Below are 22,712 nucleotides of genomic sequence, written 5' to 3'. Positions count from 1 at the left end.
CCATTATCTCATACCACTTCTTCTGCTAATAGTAACATAGTAACATAGTAGATGACAGCAGAAAAAGAACTGCACAGTCCATCCAGTCTGCCCAACAAGATAACTCATATGTGCTACTTTTTGTGTATACCCTACCTTGATTTGTACCTGTCCTCTTCAGGGCACAGACCGTATAAGTCTGCCCAGCACTATCCCCGCCTCCCACCCACCAGCCCCGCCTCCCACCACTGGCTCTGGCACAGACCGTATAAGTCTTCCCAGCACTATCCCCGCCTCCCAACCACCAGCCCCGCCTCCCGATCTCGACTAAGCTCCTGAGGATCCATTCCTTCGGCACAGGATTCCTTTATGTTTATCCCACGCATGTTTGAATTTTGTTACTGTTTTCATTTCCACCACCTCCCGCGGGAGAGCATTCCAAGCATCCACTACTCTCTCCGTGAAGAAATACTTCCCCCCTTCAATTTCATTTCATGTCCTCTAGTTCTACCGCCTTCCCCTCTCCGGAAAAGGTCGTTTGCAGATTAATACCTTTCAAATATTTGAATACCATAAGCAGAGTGCGGACTGCGAAGCCCTTCTGCTAGCATTAAATACTGGGACCCCCTCCCCCCCCCAGCCCACCATTGAATCTTGGACTTTGTAGTTGCCTTCATTAACATCCTCATTGCAAGCTTTACTTACTGTAGACCTGCCTCCTTTAAAAGTCTGTTTCTCTAGGCTGCCTTAATAGACCTCCATGTGGACTGAAGGAGTAGCCCTAATGGCTAAAGCCAGGGGGCTGAGGCCCAGATGCACTAACCCTAATGAGCCAGCAACGTAGTTTTTATACCAGCTCTAGCCGGTTTAGCGAGCAAGGAGTAAAACGAGACATGCACGAAAGGGTTCTCCGAGCTCTTTTCCTATCACGGTAGCAGCTAATAAAAATGGAATGCAGAGCTATTATAATGAGCTAATTACTATGCAAATGTGCTTGCAAAGCGATGCACAGCAGCAACTCCTACCTTTACCAACGAGCAGCTCATTTGCATACAGTTCTCTTTGGGATTGGATTTGGAAATACAGACGGATTCTTAACGGAGGACCTTTGTGCATCTGGGCCTGAGACACAAGGGACCCTGATTCAAATCCTACCTCAGCTGTTTTTTTAAATTGTGAGCCCCAGGTACAGTAGGTATTTTTCTGTCCCTGGAGGGCTCACAATTTAAAAGAAAAAAAGAAAAAAGTAAGATTTGAGCCTGGTTTCCCTGGTTCTCAGTTTGCTGATCTAACCATTAGGCGACTCCCCTACTCCGCATGGAGGTCTATGTGGCCATTTTATAATATGCTGAAGCAAGACCGTGACCCGAAGTGTTATTCCAGTCACCAGCCATGGTATAACACTTTGGGTCGTGGACTTGCTTGAGAGTGATGTGACCTGACAGAAAAATAACTTCTGTCAGGTCACATACTTGAAACATTTTAGAACATGGACATTCCCCTGCTGCCACAATGATGTCCATATCTCTTGCTTTGCCCCGTTCATAATGTCAGTGTCAATATGGCTCTTGTTAACCGCTAGTATCCCCTAAAAAGGATTCAGTGTGGTGTACAAACAAGCAAAATGTCACAAAGCTACAACAAAAACACCTCCCTTTCCACAGTGAAACACATACCATAACTCCCATGTAATCATAAATGGTCAAACAAAAAACAGTGTTCCCATGGGTAGAAGAATATGGATGGGGCGTACAGATGTCCATGACTTTAAAACCCATTTTGGTAGGATTCAGAGCTGAATTTTGTTCGCAATCATAACACCTGTGACTAACTTTCCTCTCTTTTTCTCTCTCCCCCCCCCCCCCCCCCCCCCCTCCGCAGGTGTCTCAAGCAAATTCCAGTGAGGAGGAGGGATTCAGCACGTTGATGTGGTGGCTCTTAGGTGGGTAGGGTGAAGCGTCCACCAAGGCAGTTTGCTACGGAGACTGTCCTGTGCTGCCAGATTGAAACCTTTGGTTCTTTTTTTTTTTTTTTAAGTCACCTAAATTGATAAATATGAAATTTACAGGATACACAATCGCGCACAGGTATTGTTGTTGTGTAAGGCGGGAGCTATAGGTAAGCGGGTCATTATGAGCGTTTGGGTGGGGGAGTTGGCTCCATCCTTTTGCGCTTGGGGAAATCGACTACATGATATGATGCTTCTGGAAAAGAGGCGGGCTAGGTGTTCCCCTAGGCACTGGAAGGCCTTCTTAGCAGTATGGGATGTGTATATTCGGTCCCTTCCGCACAGGGCTAAGAGCTTGATATTGAATTCCCCCTGAGAGGAAATCCCTTTTATTAGTTGATTTGGTGAACTGCTGGATTACCCCAATGTTATTATGTTTTGACAGATTTTGGCCTGGATGCAGATCTCGAGCCGTACGCGCCTGGGGGGGGGGGGGGGTTATAGGGCGGGGATATGAGGTATAATACTGATAATAGATGACGGATTCTTTTCAATAATGTTGTGAAGTTACCACATCTCCTGAGTTATTGGGTTCAAGCATGTAATGTTCGTTGAGAGAACTTGTATTGCGTTATCAATAAAATCGTTGAACCATAAAAGTCACCTAAAAAATAACCAGTGTAAATGTCGGGAATGGGCAGGTCTTATTCCAGAGAAGAGAAATGCGTGTGTGGAGGAGTGGCATGTTTCATGAAGCCTTCTGACTCCTGGGAGCTTATGGTGTGGGATAATTCTGAGGCGGCTGTGGGCTACATCTTTATTGTTACTCATGCTTGGCTCATTGAGCTTCAATTTGGAGTGGCCTAGTGGTTAGGGTGGTGGACTTTTGATCCTCGGGAACTGAGGAACTGAGTTCGATTCCCACTTCAGGCACAAGCAGCTCCTTGTGACTCTGGGCAAGTCACTTAACCCTCCATTGCCCCATGTAAGCCGCATTGAGCCTGCCATGAGTGGGAAAGCGCGGGGTACAAATGTAACAAAAATAAAATAGGTACTATTGGAGATTCTACATGGAATGTTGCTACTATTGGAGATTCTACACGGAATGTTGCTACTATTGGACATTCTACATGGAATGTTGCTATTCCACTAGCAATATTCCATGTAGAAGGCTGCGCAGGCTTCTGTTTCTGTGAGTCTGACGTCCTGCACATACGTGCAGGACGTCAGACTCACAGAAGCAGAAGCCTGTGCGGCCACATTGGTGATCTGCAAGGGCCAACTTCTACATGGAATGTTGCTAGTGGAATAGCAACATTCCATGTAGAATCTCAAATAGTAGCAACAGTGGAGGAGTGGCCTAGTGGTTAGGGTGGTGGACTTTGGTCCTGGGGAACTGAGGAACTGAGTTCCATTCCCACTTCAGGCACAGGCAGCTCCTTGTGACTCTGGGCAAGTCACTTAACCCTCCATTGCCCCATGTAAGCCGCATTGAGCCTGTCATGAGTGGGAAAGCGCGGGGTACAAATGTAACAAAAAAACAAAAAAAAATTTAATGTAGAATATCCAGGGAAATTTTCAGAAGAGTGAACAGCCTGAGTAATTCCAGGCAGCTAACTCTGGTTGATTAAAAAAGGATCCAAGCGCTTCTTGATTTGCTGCCTGTTCCTATTACACCTTATGACCTCCAGAAGGAGGCGCTCTTTGGCACAATGCAAGTATTGAGATGATTGAGACTGCCATAATCTCCGATATGCCCTGGATTAGGAGGGAAGTTCACTCTTCTCGTGATATTTGCAAACCTAACCTATTTGGAGCCGTTATCTTAGGAGAACATGGTGCATCTTCTTTTTAAAGTTCTCTAAGATTGAAAGATAGGAGGGAACACAGTACTAGTTAGAGTTCTGTTTCAGAGAATAACGGCATATAGAGTTCAACCCAAGTTAAAGACTTGTGATCAATCTGTGATGGTCTCATTCTGTTCTAGTGCACTTGGGGATTTGTATTTTTAATATGTCAAGACCGCAAGTTTTATACATAGCATGACTCAGAAGCAGAAAACCCAAATTGGTTCACCCTGTCTCTGGTGGGTTGGGTCTTCTTCAGAGTATGTTCTGTCCTTTCACTGAGGACCTATAACTCTTCTTTAAGTGGGTGCATTGCATTGGCTTTGAGCTGTGCCCTTGGTCTTTTCTGATAGCACAGTAACCCCTTTCTTTTGCAGGTATTACATTCCTGACCTTCGCCCTCCTAATGTCAGCCAGAATGGGAATTTTCCAAGAAACGGTTTACAAAGAGTTTGGCAAGCACCCCAGAGAAGCGTTATTTTACAACGTAAGAATCTGAACAAGTGTTCTTATTTGGGTGGAGATCACCTACTAGAAGATCATCTTCTGTCGTGATCTGCTCATTGCTGCTTCTTAGAGAGGGTTGAGAGCTCAACCTTTGCTCCTCCTCTTCCTGGGATGTGAAATGATTGACAGGGTAAAATGATCAGGATGTCCTACAAGCTCAGCCAGGAGAACCAACTCCTTTATCTCAGTGCTGTGGATCAAGGAGAAAGGCTCCCAGTTGATCACAGGCCAAAAACCAGCTCTTTTCAGGAGTTAATAGTCTCCTGCAGCTCATCTCTTTCTCCCTCTCCTCTCTGCTACATTCACACACCCATCTCCCTCTAATGAGCTTCCAGATGTTTATTGTCTGCATCTGTGACACAGGGAGCAGGCAAGCGTCCTGCTGTTCCCAGAATGCTTGTGTGCGTCTAGTACATCTGTCAGTGAACAGCTGAATCTTTCTTAATGTTCTACCGCTGGGGATAAATTGTGTGTGTAAGACTTTTCATAATCAGTCTGTATCTCTCACTAATATCTCCCAAGGTTGTCATTGGAGGAGGGAGAGGGTTGAATCTGAAATCCAAGTGAAAATCAGTATACGTTTTTGTTGATATATTTTTGTTGTTGTTGCTAAAGACGACACTTAGTGCTGATCCAGATAAGGTATTTTTTTATATTTGATTCACTGATGAGATAGAAATGAAGGATGAAACTTTTCAGGGGCCTGTTCTGGCACTGTGGTATGGAACAGTGTGAACTAGACCCTCGGTTCACATTGGTTAGGCTTGTTCTGGAGTGGGGGAAGTTTGCAGTGCTGGTTTTATGTGGGTATGTGGAGGGCTTTCTGTAAATTCACTTTGGCTGATAAATTGAATCTGGGCGGGCGCCGGCTCAGTGATTGCAGAGGTAGTGTTCAGGTCCCCTTGAAGGGAGTCCCACCTGGCGGTCAGTGTTAAACACCACATTACTGGGCTCTAGAGAATGTGGCAGTCCATGGCCTGAACGGAGGACTGATGCTATCATGGCTAAGTTGTATGTGGGTGGGGGGGGGGGGGGTGGAGGGGGCTGATATGAAGAATAATTCTGGGTAGCTGTAAATGAAAGCTCGTGTGTAGATTAAAACACCCACAGGGTGGAAGAGAACCATGGCCAAGAGACCAGCCTAAACACAGAAGTAAGAGCTCCAAACAAAGTTTATTGGGACCCTACACGGTCTGTGTTTCGGCGGAAAGCCTTCTTCAGGGGTCCATAAACGAGTCAGTCCATAAGCACAAATGTCAGGACGCGGAGTCCATAGAACCTGCAGATAGCCACAGTCAAACAGTACTCTGTGTGCTGACATTTGTGCTTCGCTAGCACTCCAAGTTTAGCAGAGGACTCGTTTATTGACCCCTGAAGAAGGCTTTCCGCCAAAACACAGACCGTTTAGGGTCCCAATAAACTTTGTTTGGAACTCTTACTTCTGTGTTTACGCTGGTCACTTGGCCATGGTTCTCTTCCACCCTGTGTTTGTTTTACTCTTATGTTTAAACAATTTTTATTGAAAGATACGGAAACAATTGACAACAGCATGTCTGTGTTGTTATGATACAGAAGATAAGCTCCCTCACCTAAACCAAACATTTTTTTCCAAGTCTGTTTTACTTCAACATTACATAAATTGGTATCATTTGTGTAAAATACAAACAACTTAAGATTCCAAACCTTGTGAGAATAGCAACCTATTTAACAAACAAATCATCTAAACAGCTTGCAATATGGTGTCTCTTCCCTACACCTCTCCACCTACATTAAAGTGAGGTACTCAACATAAATCCTGTATGTTAAAGTCAACTTCCTATCCTAGGATAACCCCTCCTCCCAACCCCTAAAGTCAATCATGATGTTTAATCTTAAGAAAACCCCAGTGCAAGGCTGTGCGGAGGATCTTCCTGGTTTTTATTTGACGCATGGTACAGAATCTTTCTTTTCTCATTCTCTGTACAGCACTGCTTGCCTCTGCCGGGCTTCCTCTTCTTTGCCCCTGATATCTACAATCATTCAGTCCTCTTCAGCCAGTCCGGTAAGTTGATAATGTTCTATGCGTAACATTTCTCTATGACTGTAGGTTACAAGCTAAAGCACACTCGCTGTAGCTTCCTCCCCTCCCCCTAGCTCTCCTCCTTGCTACAGGTGACATCTAGCAATTATTTCACACAGACACTAACACATCGGATCTTACACCCCTTAATAATTGCCTGATTGATGCTAAAGTAGAATATGTTGAAGCTGAACCCAGGGAAGTGACTTGCAGTGTGCTTTCTCCCATTTTACCCTGTTCCACTCTTGAATTATATAACCATTCTTGGACCCTTTCAGACCCTTGAGTTGCCTTTAGACAGTTTACCTTTTTTTTTTTTCCTTGAAGTAGAAAGAAGCAGCATTTACCTGAAGAAATCTATTGGGCCTTATTTAGATAAGGAAGCCTTGCAAGTGTTGGTCCACACCACACCTTAATTACAAGCCTTATTGATTACCATTGTACAAGATAATGTCTTGTACAATGGTGCATGCCTTGAGTCTCTTCAGAGGCTACAAATAGTCCAAAACTTTGCTATTAAATTTGTTTGCTTTGCAAATTGGTGTGACTTTCTCCCCATTGTTCAGGAAGTGTCGTTCATCACCCATAGTTTATAGAATTACATTTAAAATTCTCATTCTTGTCTTTAAGGCTCTTCACTCTGGCCAGAATGTTTATGTCTGATGCTTTTGTAACATCCGCACACCAACTTCATTCACAAAATGACAAATTGCTAGCTATTCTACCATCGTAAATCTACCTACTATTCTACCCCTTTACAAGTTGGTTACCCATCACAATACAGGGGGAAAAATATTTAACAAATCATGGGATAATGAAATTACTACTGTATACTGACCACTTTGGGATTGATGGAAATATACTCAATTGGATCAAGGGTTTTCTAACTACCAGAACATACCAAGTTAAATCAAATTCAAACATATCATCACCGTGGAAAGCAGTCTGCAGAGTACCTCAAGGATCACCACTATCTTCAACATATTGATGATCCCACTGACAAAGTCCTTATCCAATCAAGGCCTCAACCCATTTATCTATGTAGATGATGTTACAATCTACATTCCCTTCAGACATGATTTGCCAGAAATAACCAGTGAAATCAAGGCAGGCCTGAACACCATGGACTCATGGGCAAACTCATTCCAGTTGAAACTGAACACTGAAAAAACACACTGCCTCATCCTCTCATCTCAACACAACAAGAACAAACCCACAACCATAAACACCCCAGAACACACCCTCCCTATTTCAGACAGCCTAAAAATACTGGGCGTCACAATCGACTGCAACCTTACTCTTGAGAGCCAAGTAAACTCCTTAACAAAGAAAATGTTCTACGCAATGTGGAAACTTAAACACGTAAAACCTTTCTTCCCAAGAGAAATATTTCAAAACCTAATACAGTCGATGGTTCTAAGCCATGCAGATTATTGCAACGGAATCCATGCGGGATGTAAAGAACAACCCAAAACACAGCAGCCAGGCTGATATTTGGTAAAACACGATTCGAAAGTGCCGAACCCCTCCGAGAAAAGCTACACTGGCTTCCAATCAAAGAACGGATCATCTTCAAAATCTGCACCCTGGTCCACAAAATAATCTGCGGTGTAGTCCCAGGATACATGACAGACCTTATAGACCTACCAACCAGAAACAGAACCAGATCATCTCGTACATACCTAAACCTCCATTACCCAACTTACAAAGGACTCAAATACAAAACAGCCTATGCATCTAGTTTCTCCTATATAAGCGCACAAATATGGAACGCACTCCCAAAAGCTGTGAAAACAATCCATGACCACCTAACCTTCAGAAAATCACTAAAAACCAACCTCTTCAAAAGGCCTACCCTACAGATCCAACGTAAATCCCCACACCCGGCCACACAACAAAACCAATGATCGTACTGGAAAATATACAACCTCCCTCCTTTCGACCCTAATGGTGCCTGGAATACACCTACCTTATTCGAACACAACATAACCTTGTATTTGTTCTCTACCGGACTTGGCAAACGCCTTTACGGTACTGTGTAAGCCACACCGAGCCTGCAAATAGGTGGGAAAATGTGGGGTACAAATGTAACAAATAAATAAAATAATCCCATCCATTGCAAGTTATATAACATCCACTGTTAATTATATGGTAAGCAGTAATAAAACTTCAATTTTTATAGACCTAGCACAGACCGACTTGGTATAATATAGTCCTCTGGCTGCAGGGCCGCCGAGAGACTGGGCCGGGCCCGGGACAAGGCCGCCCCTGGGCCCCCCCCCCCCGAGGTCACGGCTGCTCCACCCGCCACCGGGCCGGGCCCCTGCACTATATGTAAATCCTTCAAGAGGTAGTGTGTCATGATTTAGGCTCTACACTTTTTCTGATGTTTTGGTGCTACCTCAGTAAGGTCAAAACACAATCTCTCCACTGCAAAACACTATACACAAACTTGTGCAAAAACCCACTCATAACCTTACCAAACCATAACAGCACTAATTCCAAGGACAGGACGAGCTACAACCTTATGCATGGAAAGGCAGCACTATAATTACACCGGGCTCTAAAACACCAGTACACAACCTAATGAAAAACAAAACAAAAAGGGCTGCAAATACTACACACTAGCAGAATACTGTACCTTATCACACATAAAAAAAAACACATGGCAACAGATATGACACAAAGAACTAGAAATAAAAAAAAATATGAAGGCAAAATACTGAACTAGAAAGTTACCTGAAGAAGTCAGACTCAGCATGCAGCAATACTAGAAAAATTGAAACTTACATGAAAAACATCACAGATACACATTTCCAAAAGCTGACATAAAAAATTCTGAATAAAATACTTTTTCTACCTTTGTTGTCTGATCATTTGTTTTTTCTATTCGCTTTGGTCCCAGTGTCTTCTGTTTTATGCAGTGTCTTCTTTCCATTTGATATTTTTTTCTCTCACCATGTCCACCATCCTCTTGTGTCCTTATGCGTCCTGTCTACCATCTGTAGCCCTGTCCCTATCATTCCTCCAGTTTCAGCATCTGCCCTGAAAGTGTTCCTATCCAGCCCTTAAATTCAGCAATTTCCCCTCCATCCATGAGCATTTCTCCTCACTCCCCTCCATCCATGTGCATGTACTTCCTGTCTTCCCTCCCCTCCATCTATGTCCAGCATTTCTCCTCTCTCCCTTTCCCTCCATCTGTGTGCATCTCCTTCCTTTGTCTTTCCTTCCCTTCATCCTTGTCCAACATTTCTTCTCTCTTCCCTGCCCTTCACTCCATCCATGTCCAGCATTTCTCCTCTCTTCCCTCACCTCCATCCATGTGCATCTCCTTCCTGACTTCCCTCTCCTCCATCCACCCATATCCAGTAAATTTCCTCTCTCCCCTGACCCTCCAATCATCCATCCATGTTCAGCAATTCTTCTCTCTCCCCTGCCCTCCCCTCCTGTCCAGCAATTCTCCTCTCCCCCTGCCCTCCTATTCAGCGATCTCTTCTCTCTCCCCCATGCCTCTACCCTCTTATCCAGTGATCTCTTCTCTCCCCCCTGCCCTCCCCTCTTGTCCAGCAATCTCTTCTCTCCCCTCCTGTCCAGCGATATGTTCTTTCTCCCCCCTGCCCTCCCCTCCCTCCGAAATCCAAGGCCCCCCTCCCTCTCTCTGAGATCCAAGCCCTCCCTCTCTCTGAGATCCAAGCCCTCCCTCCCTCCAAGATCCAAGGCCCCCCTCCCTCCCTCCGCGATCCAAGGCCCCCCTCCCTCCCTCTGAGATCGAAGCCCTCCCTCCGAGATCCAAGGCCCCCCTCCCTCCCTCTGAGATCCAAGCCCTCCCTCCGAGATCCAAGGCCCCCCTCCCTCCCTCAGAGATCCAAGGCCCCCCTCCCTCCCTCTGAGATCCAAGCCCTCCCTCCCTCGGAGATCCAAGCCCTCCCTTAGAGATCCAAGGCCCCCCTCCCGCCCTCCCTTCCTCCGAGATCTAAGGCCCCCCTCCTTCCCTCCTTCCGAGAACAAAGCCCCCCCCCCCCCCCCTCCCTCCGTCCGAATGTCAAAAGCGATCTTCTTACCTCGTGGTTACAGCGCGAGCAGCACACAGTGAAAATCGTGCAGGCTCACGCTTCAGCCTTCCTTTGTCTGTCTATCAGCTGAGGTCCCGCCCTCATTTCCTGTTTCTGCAAGGGCGGGACCTCAGCTGATAGACAGACAAAGGAAGGTTGAAGCGCAGCCTGCACGCTTTTCACTGCGTGCTGCTCGCGCCGTAACCACGAGGTCAGATAAGAACAAGAAGATCGCTTTTGACATGATTCGGATGGAGGGAGGGACAGAAGGTGCTGGAACTCGGGTGAAAGGGATGGACGACGGGTGGGCCCTGGAACTCGGAGGGGAGGGGCGGAGCTATGGGCATGCGGCGTCGGGCCCCCCTGGAGGCCCGGGCCCTGTCCCCCCCTCTCGGCGGCCCTGTCTGGCTGCTAATCATCGCACATTTTATCTTTTATGTGTGCGAAATCATGCAATCTCAGATACAAACTTTATAAAACACCTCTTAGCTTTTAATGGTCCTGGGTCCCTTACAAGTTGGTGTCATTACTCTGGCATTTCGTTCCTAAATATCTGCAGCTTGAGGCAGGTTTAATGCAGGGCTAAAGGCCTTTGGTACTCAAGCATTTGGGGACTAAAAGTCGCTTCACTGGCTCCCGATCCGCTACCGTATACAGTTCAAGCTTCTCCTATTGACCTTCAAGTGCACTCAATCTGCAGCCCCCCATTACCTCTCTACCCTCCTCTCCCCGTATGTTCCCACCCGTAACCTCCGCTCTCAGGACAAATCACTCCTATCTGTACCCTTCTCCACCACCGCTAACTCCAGACTCCGCCCCTTCTGCCTCGCATCACCTTATGCCTGGAACAGACTTCCCGAGCCCATGCGCCCTCCCTGCCCATCTTCAAGTCCTTACTCAAAGCCCATCTCTTCTCCCTTGCTTTTGGTGCCTAACCACCTTCCCATTCCTGATACCTACACTGACTACATAGTTTGTTACCTTTAGATTGTAAGCTCTCTTGAGCAGGGACTGTCCTTCCCCATGTTTAAACTTGTACAGCGCTGCGTAACCCTGGCAGCGCTATAGAAATGCTAAGTAGTAGTAGTGTCTGGGGAAGGGGGGAATGTGAGGGATCAACACTTTTCTCTCTCTGGATTTTCTGCTTCTCTTTCTTCATTGTTCAATTTGACTAAAGAGTCTTTTGTTATATAAACCATTCTGATGGTTTCTGTAAAGGGTGATGCAACACGTATTGCAATAAAAATAAAATAAACATTGCTCTTTTTTTGCTTTGCAGAGCCCTTGCATGTCCCAGTCCTCGGGCTGAAGATGCCAATTATGTGGTTTTACCTGCTGATGAATGTCATCACTCAGTATCCTTTAAACTTGACTCTAGTGTTGAATTCAGCTGACCCCTGTGACTGGCATCTTTTTCCAAGTAGTGGAGCCGTCTTTGAGTCACTAAGTGCCTGGTCCATCTGCTTTCTTTACTGCTAAAGAAAAGGCTTTGCAGGTTAACCTTCAGAAGCCTTTCATGTGTCTGTCTGGAGAGTCATTAGCCTGGAGGCAGGAATGTAGAAGCCTGTCTGAAGTTTACCGCTGTCAGCTTGGACTTAGTGAGAAGTTCAGGCCCTCATGATCAAAAGCAAACTCCGGCGCTAGAGGCTGTTAACGCCATACTAGCGCCGGAGTTTGCTGCCGACCCATGATCAGAGCCCTCGAGCGCCTGAAACAACGCATGCTAAACAGGGCTTCGAGCGCAATTAGCTTGCAAATGCATGCTAATCAGCGCTTAACGCATTCATCCCCAATGATCAGCGGCCAGCGCGCCAAAGATTGGGTCGCTGGCCGCGGCAAAATCAACGCCAGCTCTGAGCTGGCGTTAGACTTTGCGGATCATTGGGGAGGAATGGTGAGCCCTGTCCAGCATGCAGTTGCATGCTGGCAGGCCCCCGTTCCCCCCCAAAGCAAACGCAAACAGGGGACTGGAGGTCCGGTGGACCTCCGGTCCCCCCGACGATCCGACCCCCTCCATGCTCAGGGAGGGCTGGAGATCCGGTGGGTCTCCAGCCCCCCCCCCCCCCCCCGAACCCCCATAAATCCTGGTGGCCGCCTCCGGCCAAACGCTATCCCACCCTCCCTCCCACTCAGCGACGGGGGGGGGGGGGGCTAGAGGTTCGGTGGATCTCCAGCCCCCAAACCCCAAGAAATTGTTGTGGCCGCCACCCTGTTATCCATCCACGGAGGGGGGTGGGGGCTGGAGGTCCAGTGGACCTCCAGCCCACCCCAACTCCTCCCCTCCCCCAGCGTTCTGAATCCCTGGTGGTCCGTGGTCACCCACCCACCCTCCCTTCCTGCCCCCCCGGCTGGCCCCCTACCTTTTGTTGGAGGAGGGACGCAGCCTGCCTGCCTCCCTCCTCTTCCTGTTGACGCCACTGCAAAATGGCGGCGCCCTGCGCATTGCATCCTGGGATGCGCTGGGCGGGGCTACAGACCATGTAAGGGAATCGCTCCCTTACATGGTCTGTAGCCCCGCCCACTGCATCCCAGGATGCAATGGGCAGGGCTGGGCGCCGCCATTTTGCAGTGGCGTCAACAGGAAGAGGAGGGAGGCAGGCAGGCTGCGTCCCTCCTCCAACAAAAGGTAGGGGGGCCAGCCGGGGGGGGGGGCCGGAAGGGAGGGTGGGTGGGTGACCACGGACCACCAGGGATTCAGAACGCTCCAGCCCCCCCCCCCCCCCCCCGTCGCTGAGTGGGAGGGAGGGTGGGATAGCGTTTGGCCGTAGGCGGCCACCAGGATTTATGGGGGTTCGGGCCTCGGCAGGCTGTTTGACAGGTTTGGGCTTTTGACAGCCCAGACCTGTCAAACAAGTGCGGGAGGATTGGCACAATTCTCCCGCACATTAAACATGATAATCAAAGATAATAGCGCTGCTTAGATTTGCATGCATTATCTTTGATCATCGATACAGAAAAGCCCTGCGCTGTGCCGGCGCTATTTTTAGGGCGCTGTTTGGAACAGCGCAGGGCTTTTGATCATCTGGGCCTCAGAGCAGAAGAACAACATCACTGAAGCGCTAAACATTTGATCTGGTTCTGTTGGGTCCCATTGCATTGGCAGTCTTAATATAGTTTGGTTCTGCTTCTAAGCCATTCAGTCCTTAGAGAACGTCAGCTTTCCTCCCTGCAGTTAGTCCCTGCAATGGTGATCTTCCCTCCCTCCATGTGTCTTCCTAATCCAACCCTGTTTTTGTTGATTACTTAGGGGGAAATTCTATAAACGGCACTGAAATAAATCAGCGCTGAATGGTATTTTAGAACAGGCATTCCAGGATCAGCGTCCTTCATAGAATAGCGTATAGCGCCATGATCCGTACTCAACTTTGGGTGCAAGGAGTTACACCAGCTGACAGCAGGTGTAAATCCCAGTTCACAAGTTGGACGCAGATTGCGCCTGCTCAGGCCCCTCCTGTAGCCACACCCCCTTTGCAGATCTGCACGAAACTACGTGTTTGCACGGATGTGCCAGTTCTGCCCAGTTTCAGCACCATGCATCCTTTAGAAGTAGGGCCTAACGTTCAGCCCCATATAGAGAGAATGTCTCCCTATGTGTCCAATATACATGCCGATCTTTTCTTATTGAAACGTGTTTTTGATCATATGACCAATTTTTTTTTTTTCAGCACATGAAGGGCAATTGTATAACTGGGCACCCACTCGAGCCCCTGCATTTACAGAACGCTGTCACTTTCGTGGCACCTAAACAACTATTCTGTAATGACGTGTGTAAGTGACACAGCGCATAACTGCAAGAGGGCTGCGCACATGGGAGGAGGATGAGCAGGGCTGCCACCTACAGAATACTTGTGCCACATTTACATGATTGCAGTTACGCCAGGTCTATGGCTGGGTAACTGTGATTGTGTATATAGGCACGTCGATGCTGGGTTACGATAGTATCTGTAACAGAATCCAGATGTTGTTAATAGGCTCACAGTGTGCGGCATAGGGGAGCCTAAATGAAGGCACCCACATAAGAATTGCCCCCCACCCTGTACTTTTTTTTTTTGACAAACATTGAACACTAGATTTAAGGTCGGCCTATTTATGTAAACACTAGTCATTATTTGTTTTAAAGGCCAACTGGGAACACCCACACAGCGTTCTGGCACTGTGCTGATCATGCTGAGGTAGTCTGAAAATTCATGGATAACGCCAGCTAGAGCAAAGACCTGTATAACAGCTGCTGGTAGCTGGAGATTTGCTTTTCAGGATGAAAACATTATGCAAACAACATTTCTGATTCAAAGGTGAGGCAGGAACCTTAAGCTTGGTCCTGGGAATCCTTGCTGTAAGCTCTACCTTGGCAGAGAGATTGGGGAGGAGGAGCAGGGAAGCAGGAAGGCTTGGTCCTGGCCTTTTTGGAATAGTGTGTTTTAAAAGTCCATCGTCACCCAACATTTTTTCAAATCCTTCAACCAGCTTGTAATGCTGGAGATGGAAGAGGGTATTGGGGGGGGGGGGGGGGGGGGAATGGAGAATGTGGCTAGCAATTTATTACATACCATGTGGTGTGTTCCTTAACTTTCTTTGTAGATATATTTGCATTCGGGGCGTGTTTATCCTCACAACGGAGTGCACCTCCCTCACTGTGACCCTTGTGGTAACCTTGCGAAAGTTTGTCAGCCTCATCTTCTCCATCCTCTACTTTCAGAATCCTTTCACGGCCTGGCACTGGATCGGCTCCACATTTGTCCTAGCGGGGACCCTCATGTATACAGAGATGTGGAACATGGGTGTGGGGCTTTCTACAGCAAAGAAGGAAGCCAAGAGAGACTAGCTGTGTTTTGGAACCAATGTGACTTTTGTAGGAATTATTTTTTGTCTTGTTCAAAACACAGAAGACGGTCTGTAATCCTTCCAGGGAATCCCTGGAAGCTGTTTCCGTTGAAGAGGCGGTCATGGCTATGCCATGCTGATACACACACTGTACTCTACCCTTGTAAAATAAAAGGGTTTTAGATTTAGTCAGTTCAATAACCTAGTTGCATGTTCTGTGCTTTCTATACATCTGTTGAAACAGCTGGTTGCGTGGAAAGCCAAGATGCCCGCTCGGTATCCTTTTAGCTCTATATTTTGGAATCAAATCAAATTTTTTGGCCGTCTTATCTTTGTTTAATGGGAATGTCCCTGACGTCTTGGCATTGGGCAAGTGTTGTCTTGGTTTCTTGATGACTTTTCTCAGGTTTCCGTATGCATTTAAAGGTGGTGGTGTAAGTATTGCTCTCTTCTACCTTCCTTCCTCTGATCTGCTTATACTGTACTTGATATTTATTTAACTAAGCAGCTGCTCTGAGAAACCACTTGTCCAACCTGGCAGTTTCCTCCTGCTCCTTCCTGAGCTTCCATCTTGGTCATAATTTAATTTAATAACAGCATTTATATCCCGCTTAGCCACCGAGTTCAAAGTGGGTTAGATCAGAGACATGATTATACAGTACAAGGGCACATTTAATACCTTAGGTATAATAATATAATCACAGAGAAGATATAATCAGTTCCATAATGCTGGAATAACAAACATAATGAGGGTTTGAATCTGGTACCAGGAGCCTTCCGTTGTAACCACCCAGGGACTTTTCTTCTATCTTACCTCTCTCCCAACTTATTTTACCAAAGTCACTGTACCTATAGGCCTTAGCCATAAGCCATGCACCATGGCTCCTTTCAAAAGCCTGCAGTCAAGGGTCCACCAGCTATCACCATTGTATCCATGGCCTTCATTCCCAGTCCTTGAGAGTTGTCAGGATCTCTGTAATGAAGATATATATATTGTAACCAGGTACCTGTCTTGTGCAGCCAAGGATAGAACAATCTCCTCCAGCCACAGGCTCCCGGCACAATGAAAAAATAGATGTCCACCAGTAACTTCAATCTTAAGGACTTTTATTCCATGGAGGTTTCTAGTACACAGTTCCAACAGCAGCATAGCACATACCAGGATTCAATACAGGCTTACAGGCTCCAGCCTGGGCTCTTTATCCAGTGCACAATAAACAGTAATTCAGTTCTCAAGACAAACAGTTCTTTCAGTTCATCATCACAGTTCAGTCACCAAGCAGCAGTTTCTACCTTCTGTCCTCTTTACATTCAGGAGAGTTCAATATTTTAGGGACTCCTTCTACCCAAGAGTTTTCCCCTGCAGCAGCTTCCCAGTGAATTCAATACTTTTGGGACTTCCTCTCACCCAAGGAATCTCAGCTGGCTTCAGTACTTTAGGGACCTCCCTGCCCAAGGGTTTTCAGCCTGCAACTCCTTCTCTCCTTCTGCTTCTCTCTCCTGAACTGAACTGAACTCAACTCCTTCCCACCTGCCTAATCAATCCCTGGCTTCTGCCTTCACAACCAATCATTCTCCACTCAGCTTCTCTACACACCCATACCAGCTGAGTTGAGCATTAGCCTAATGAGGAGCTCCAGCACACAGGGTTTCCTAGCTTTCTTTCCCCCTAGTGGCAGCCAATCTACACCTCCTGTTAGTTTACACCTATGTCCTCCCTTCTTGCAGCTAGGAGTCCAGTCCGGGTTTTCCATCTCACCCCCTGGCTCCTTGCCTGCAATGCCTTCTGGGACTTGTAGTTCAGACTGAAGCTGCCTTAACCCAACTATCCTGGAGGTGACTTTATCACAATATGTAAAGGAGCTTTGTTGCCTCTTGCATATATATTGCATGAAAACAAGTCTCATGCATGTGCATTAGGAATATCCTGAGAAGCTGATCCATTGTAGCCCTCAAGGACTGGGAGTGAATGCCAACACTTGTATAACTGTGACTCCTTCAATTCTCCCTTCTCTGGCTAGCTCAAGAACTTAGATTGGTCTCCTGCATGATGGTGCTAATGCCAGTCCCATGAGAAACACCTTTAACCATTTTCAGACTTTTCCCCTAAACCTACAGTGGGAAGAGAACAAAGAGGTAATCAGACTTGTAGAGGTCAGCCTGAAGGGAAGGGGTTCTCCATAAACAGCAGGGACGTGCAGTCTGAGGCTCCATTAGCTGATGTCACCTTAGTGTGCCTACATTTCCCTGTCTGCTATGGTGAAGACAGGATCAGAAGGTGAGGGACAGGCAACAAAGTGAGGAATGTATGCTTTAGTCACTAGTGGAAAAAGGCCCGTTTCTGACAGAAATGAAACGGGCGCTAGCAAGGTTTTCCTCAGAGTGTGTATGTTTGAGAGAGTGTGTGTGAGATTGATTGTGTGAGAGTGAATGTGCGAGTGTGTGTGTGTGACAGAGAGAGAGAGTGAGACTGGGTACGAGTGTGTCCGTGAGAGAGAGTGTGTGTGTGAGAATCAGAGTATGTGCTAGGGACCCCTCCCTGCTCCGTCCCAGTTCCAGGGCCCCCCCTCCATCCCTCCCTCCGAGTTCCAGGGTCATCCCCCCCTCCGAGTTCCAGGGTCCCTTCCAGTTTCAGGGTCCCCACCCTCCCAGTTCCAGGGTCACCTTCCCTCCCTCCCAGTTCCAGGGTCTCCCTACCAGTTCAAGGGTCACTCCCCCTCCCTCCCAGTTCCACTGTCCTGTCCCCTACCTTCCTCCCTCCGAGGTGCTTGGTGGGGGGGGGGGGGGTTGCTATTTGCTGTTAACCTAAGGAGACACTGCTTCTGGCATCCAGCAGCTAAGTCCTGTCGTGACCCACAGGCAGCTGGAGGTCCCTTATACTGTTTCAGTGACACACATTGACAGGCAACGGCTGACGCAGCCACAGGCACCCTGGATAAACTTTGTATTGTTGACAAATGATGTGAAAATACAGAGTTTAAATTTGCTGTTTCTACCAGGTAGAATAATTTTTAAAGCTGTTTTAGTGATATTTAATTTAGATTTCATGATATTCATATGTATAGATGGGTAGCTTTCAAATAAATTAAAAAGGTGTGCAGTAAGAAACCAAAAACAAAAACCTTTTGTCCTTTACCTGTTAAGGCGCAGTTTATCCAGTAGAAACAGCATTAGACGTGTTCAGATGTAAGAAGGAAAAAAAAACGACAGTGTGGATCAGCAACTCCTAGGTGTGCTTGGTTTTAAGTATGGGAATGACGGCTGTGTTGGGGAGTGGAAACAGAGATTAATCAATGGGCTTCCTTGCTTACAGTGTAGTTGATTGGGTCACTTCCACTCGTGTAGTAATCATCCTGCTGCATGGCCAGAGTCGGAGAGGAGAGGGGGTGCGGCCGAACGCTGAGCGAGCGGCTGCAGGAAGGTGGGTGACGGGGACTGTGGGTGAGGGGACGGGGTGCAGCGGCGATTTTGTTTGGTTTTGAGTGTATGGGAATGATGGCTGCGTTGGGGAGTGGAAACAGAGATTAACCAATGGGCTTCCTTGATTCGTTGAGTGTGTGTGCTCCGCCCTAACGTCATCATGTTTGACATGAAGGCGGGGCAGACACTCATGGGATCTACACAACTACAAATTTAGAACGTTGAAATGTTGGAGGCTTCATTAGAACGTTGGGGTTGTGAATTATGTCTGGATGGGGCGTGGCTGAGGGCGGGTCTATGAGTGAGAGTGAGTGGTGCTGACAGCCTAGCCTACCAACAGTACAGAGCTTCAGTGTTTCCCTGCCACAGAGTGAGCTTCAGAATGTTGGAGGTGAGAATTATTTATATAGATATCCTTTCCTTAATAAAATGTCTCTCTGAGGTTATGGCTCAGGTCATCACTTGTCCACATTTCAGATATTGACCAGCCAGATCCTAAAGAATGACTTCAGAACAGGAATCATGGAAATAACTGGAGCAATGTTCTTTGACATGTCTAGTTGAGTATTAGGCCAAGTGCTTTGCTGACCACTGCAGCTATAATAAATGACTGAATAGATAAAGCATTTATAGCACTATTCGTGCCAGACTCCCTTCAACATTTTTTTATAGCTACAAATCATGCAACTAGGGACCAACTGAGGCAAGAGGGGGGAGCAAACCAAATGTGAGAACTCTCGCACATGCTGAATGAGTGTAAGATTTACTGTGGTAGGATCAGACACTTCACCATCAAGTGTAGCTGCATTCCCCTGCTGTCTATAGAGAACCCCTGTTACAGGTAAGCAACGTTGCTCTACCAGCATTTGAGCGTGAGCATTCCAGCCAGCGAGCTAGTGTAATTTGCTGATACCTAAAGTTAGGTTTGTATCTGCAGACTGATGCTAGTACTTTATAATGACGATTGTGTGCATAATACCACATATTATCCTGGAACCTAACTTTAGACAATCTATAGAGAATCACTCTCTATAAATATACATGCGAATACATTTGCATCCCTTAGAGACTCATTGCGGCGAGAGGAGTGTTAGTTTAGCAGTCTTTGGTGGGACCTCGTTTCCTTTAGGACGTGTGTGGTGCTCTTAAACTGTATGCTGTCCCATATAGAACGCTGCAGTGTACTTAAGGTTCTGCTCATTCAGGCCATTCTGTGACACCAAGGCTTTCAGATTCAAAGCCCTGGCTAATTGAATGGGTCTTTTATCTTTTGATAAAATGAGCAACAATTATATAAAGTGCTTCCAATGAAGAGCCTAAGTATTGCAACACAGCAATGATCCGTCCACTCTACGCTATCAAGCCCTAAAGCAGCAATTCAGTGTAATAAGTGTTGATGATTTTAAAGGAAATGAATGCTATAAAAGTCCCATTATAAAGAAAGCATTTTTCCCTTGAAATTTTAAAATCCTTTTTTAGATTAAAAAAAAATCCAATAAATTCTTAAAAAATATTGTCATTGATTTTTAACAAATATAAACGATGCCCTTCAGTTTTCTTTTGATTAGATCATAGGTTTCTTTTTTCAGAACAGCGTTTCTGCTGAGCTCATATTAATAATCACTTCCACTGCTTCTGGCAGTAGTTGTGGAGTGAGCTACAGAGGGATATTAAAATTTCAAATACAAATATTTTACTAAATGCAGCTTACTGGAAAATTGCATATAAACTCATGGATTAGTAAACCATAAGGAATATTGTCTAGTTGCTCAGGCTGCTGTTTCTAAGCATTCTAGGCATCCATATTTTGGTTTGACAAAATTAGTAATACAAGTCAGAATGTAAAGTGAAGGGTGTTAAATGGCATAGGATTGGTTGAACATGCCCCCTAGTGGCTAGAGTCAGTTGCCTGCTCTGGGCATATTTTCCTGATCATCATCCTGACTTGCTGCTTTTTTTTTTTTTGTTACATTTGTACCCTGCGCTTTCCCACTCATGGCAGGCTCAATGCAGCTTACATGGGGCAATGGAGGGTTAAGTGACTTGCCCAGAGTCACAAGGAGCCGCCTGTGCCTGAAGTGGGAATCAAACTCAGTTCCTCAGGACCAAAGTCCACCACCCTAACCACTAGGCCACTCCGATTTAAAATAACTTTAAGTGGAGGAGTGGCCTAGTGGTTAGGGTGGTGGACTTTGGTCCTGAGGAACTGAGTTCGATTCCCACTTCAGGCACAGGCAGCTCCCTGTGACTCTGGGCAAGTCACTTAACCCTCCATTGCCCCATGTAAGCCGCATTGAGCCTGCCATGAGTGGGAAATTGCAGGGTACAAATGTAACAAGAAAAAAAACAACAACTAATTTCTTAGTCAGTGGACAACCAAACTTTGCAATCTGAGGATGTGGTCAAGCATTACAGCAGATGGGAACAAATGTCCAGAAGATGGGGCCATTAAATAATTATTAGGAAGCCCTAGAGATTGTCACAACTTACTTATAGGTATAAGCAGCAAGGCCCCACTCATCAGCATGTATTATGCAGTCAGTGGCAGGGTTTGACCATTGCTTATTTTTATGTTAATTCAGCATATGTCCTTTCCACCCTCTCATCCTAGCAACACTTCAGTGTGTTAAAGAAAGGAAAACCTACAAGTTGGTATTTCTCTGTTGCATTAAAGAAGTCCTTATTAGCAAATTTAACTCACAGGTTTGTAATCTAATTTCAACAGTTGCAAAAAAAAAAGTTATTCTGAAGTTACTCATGCTAGCTAAAATTAGCAATGTCCACACAGTATACTTCTGCTTATGCAACTCTTGAGTAACTAACCTCAATGTGTGAGTAGGATCACAAGGTTTTAGGTCAAACCATTGCCCTTGCTAAAAGACATGGGGGAACATACAACACACTACACAAACTACATCAGACGTGGATGCTGTTCAAAAATACCATCCTGGAAGCCCAGGCCAAATATAGTCCATGTATTAAAAAAAGGAGGCAGGAAGACCAAACGACAGCCAGCATGGTTAAAAAGTGAAGTGAAGGAAGCTATTAGAGCTAAAAGAAACTCCTTCAGAAAACGGAAGAAGGATCCAACTGAAAATAGGAAACTGCATAAAGAATGGCAAGTCAAATGCGAAGCACTGATAAGGAAGGCAAAGAGAGACTTTGAAAAGAAGATTGCGTTGGAGGCAAAAATGCATAGTAAAAACTTTTTTTTGAGGTATATTAAAAGCAAGAAGCCGGCAAAAGAATCAGTTGGACCACTAGATGACTGAGGGATAAAAGGGGCACTCAGGGAAGACAAGGCCATAGCGGAGAGATTAAATTAATTCTTTGCTTCGGTCTTCACCGTGGAAGATGTAGGAGAGATATAAGTCACAGGAACAGAAAAAAACAATGGGCCTTCAGGATAGAGATAACGGTCGTCCTTTAATCTGAAAATGACCCAACACAGGCCGTGTTTCGGCGTACAAACATCTGCCTCAAGGGTAAGAATGGTTCTTTTGGCGTTTTTTTTTTCACAGATGGCGTTCTGTTTGATTAAACGGACAATCACAACGTAGTGGGCAATATGCTTCGTAGTTCATTTCCATTATTCCATATTATACACATAAGAACCATTCTGACCCCTGAGGCAGGCGTTTGCACACCGAAACATGGCCCGTCTCGGGCCATTTTCAGATTAAAGGACGACTGTTATCTCTATCCTGAAGGCCCAGTGTTGCTTTTTTTCTGTTTCGGAGAGCTATCGGTGCCAGAAATGGTATTCAATGCTGACGAGTCAGCGAAACTGAATGTAATCCTGGAAGATGTAATGGGGCAATTTAACAAATTGAAGAGTAGCAAATCGCTAGGACAAGATGGTATACATCCCAGAGTATTGATAAAATTGAAAAATGAACTTGCAGAACTATTGTTAGTAATATTTAATTTATCTTTAAAATCAAGGATGGTACCAGAACTTTGATGGGTGGCCAATGTAACACCGATTTTTAAAAAGGGTTCCAGAGGTAATTCGGGAAATTACAGACCGGTGAGCCCAACGTTAGTGCCAGGCAAAATGCTAGAGACTATTATAAAGA

The 22,712-nt window shown here is 46.1% G+C and overlaps 1 protein-coding gene across 1 annotated transcript in view; it reads left to right on the top strand.

The window, feature by feature from the left end:
• SLC35B4 (solute carrier family 35 member B4) overlaps positions 1 to 15,405 on the top strand; it is a 41,478-nt gene extending 26,073 nt beyond the window's left edge. The window contains exons 6-10 of the mRNA XM_030216320.1: positions 1,861 to 1,921; positions 4,152 to 4,261; positions 6,247 to 6,322; positions 11,672 to 11,747; positions 14,971 to 15,405. Coding sequence (XP_030072180.1) covers positions 1,861 to 1,921; positions 4,152 to 4,261; positions 6,247 to 6,322; positions 11,672 to 11,747; positions 14,971 to 15,214 — 567 coding nt within the window. The 3' untranslated portion in view covers positions 15,215 to 15,405. The remainder of the gene's footprint in view (positions 1 to 1,860; positions 1,922 to 4,151; positions 4,262 to 6,246; positions 6,323 to 11,671; positions 11,748 to 14,970) is intronic.
• The last annotated feature ends 7,307 nt before the right edge of the window (positions 15,406 to 22,712 follow it).

The sequence above is a fragment of the Microcaecilia unicolor genome, chromosome 10 (genome assembly GCF_901765095.1).
Source record: "Microcaecilia unicolor chromosome 10, aMicUni1.1, whole genome shotgun sequence".
In the NCBI taxonomy this organism is placed as follows: domain Eukaryota; kingdom Metazoa; phylum Chordata; class Amphibia; order Gymnophiona; family Siphonopidae; genus Microcaecilia; species Microcaecilia unicolor.
The sequence above is the reverse complement of the archived record's forward strand: the minus strand, read 5'-3'. Positions and strand labels throughout refer to the sequence as shown.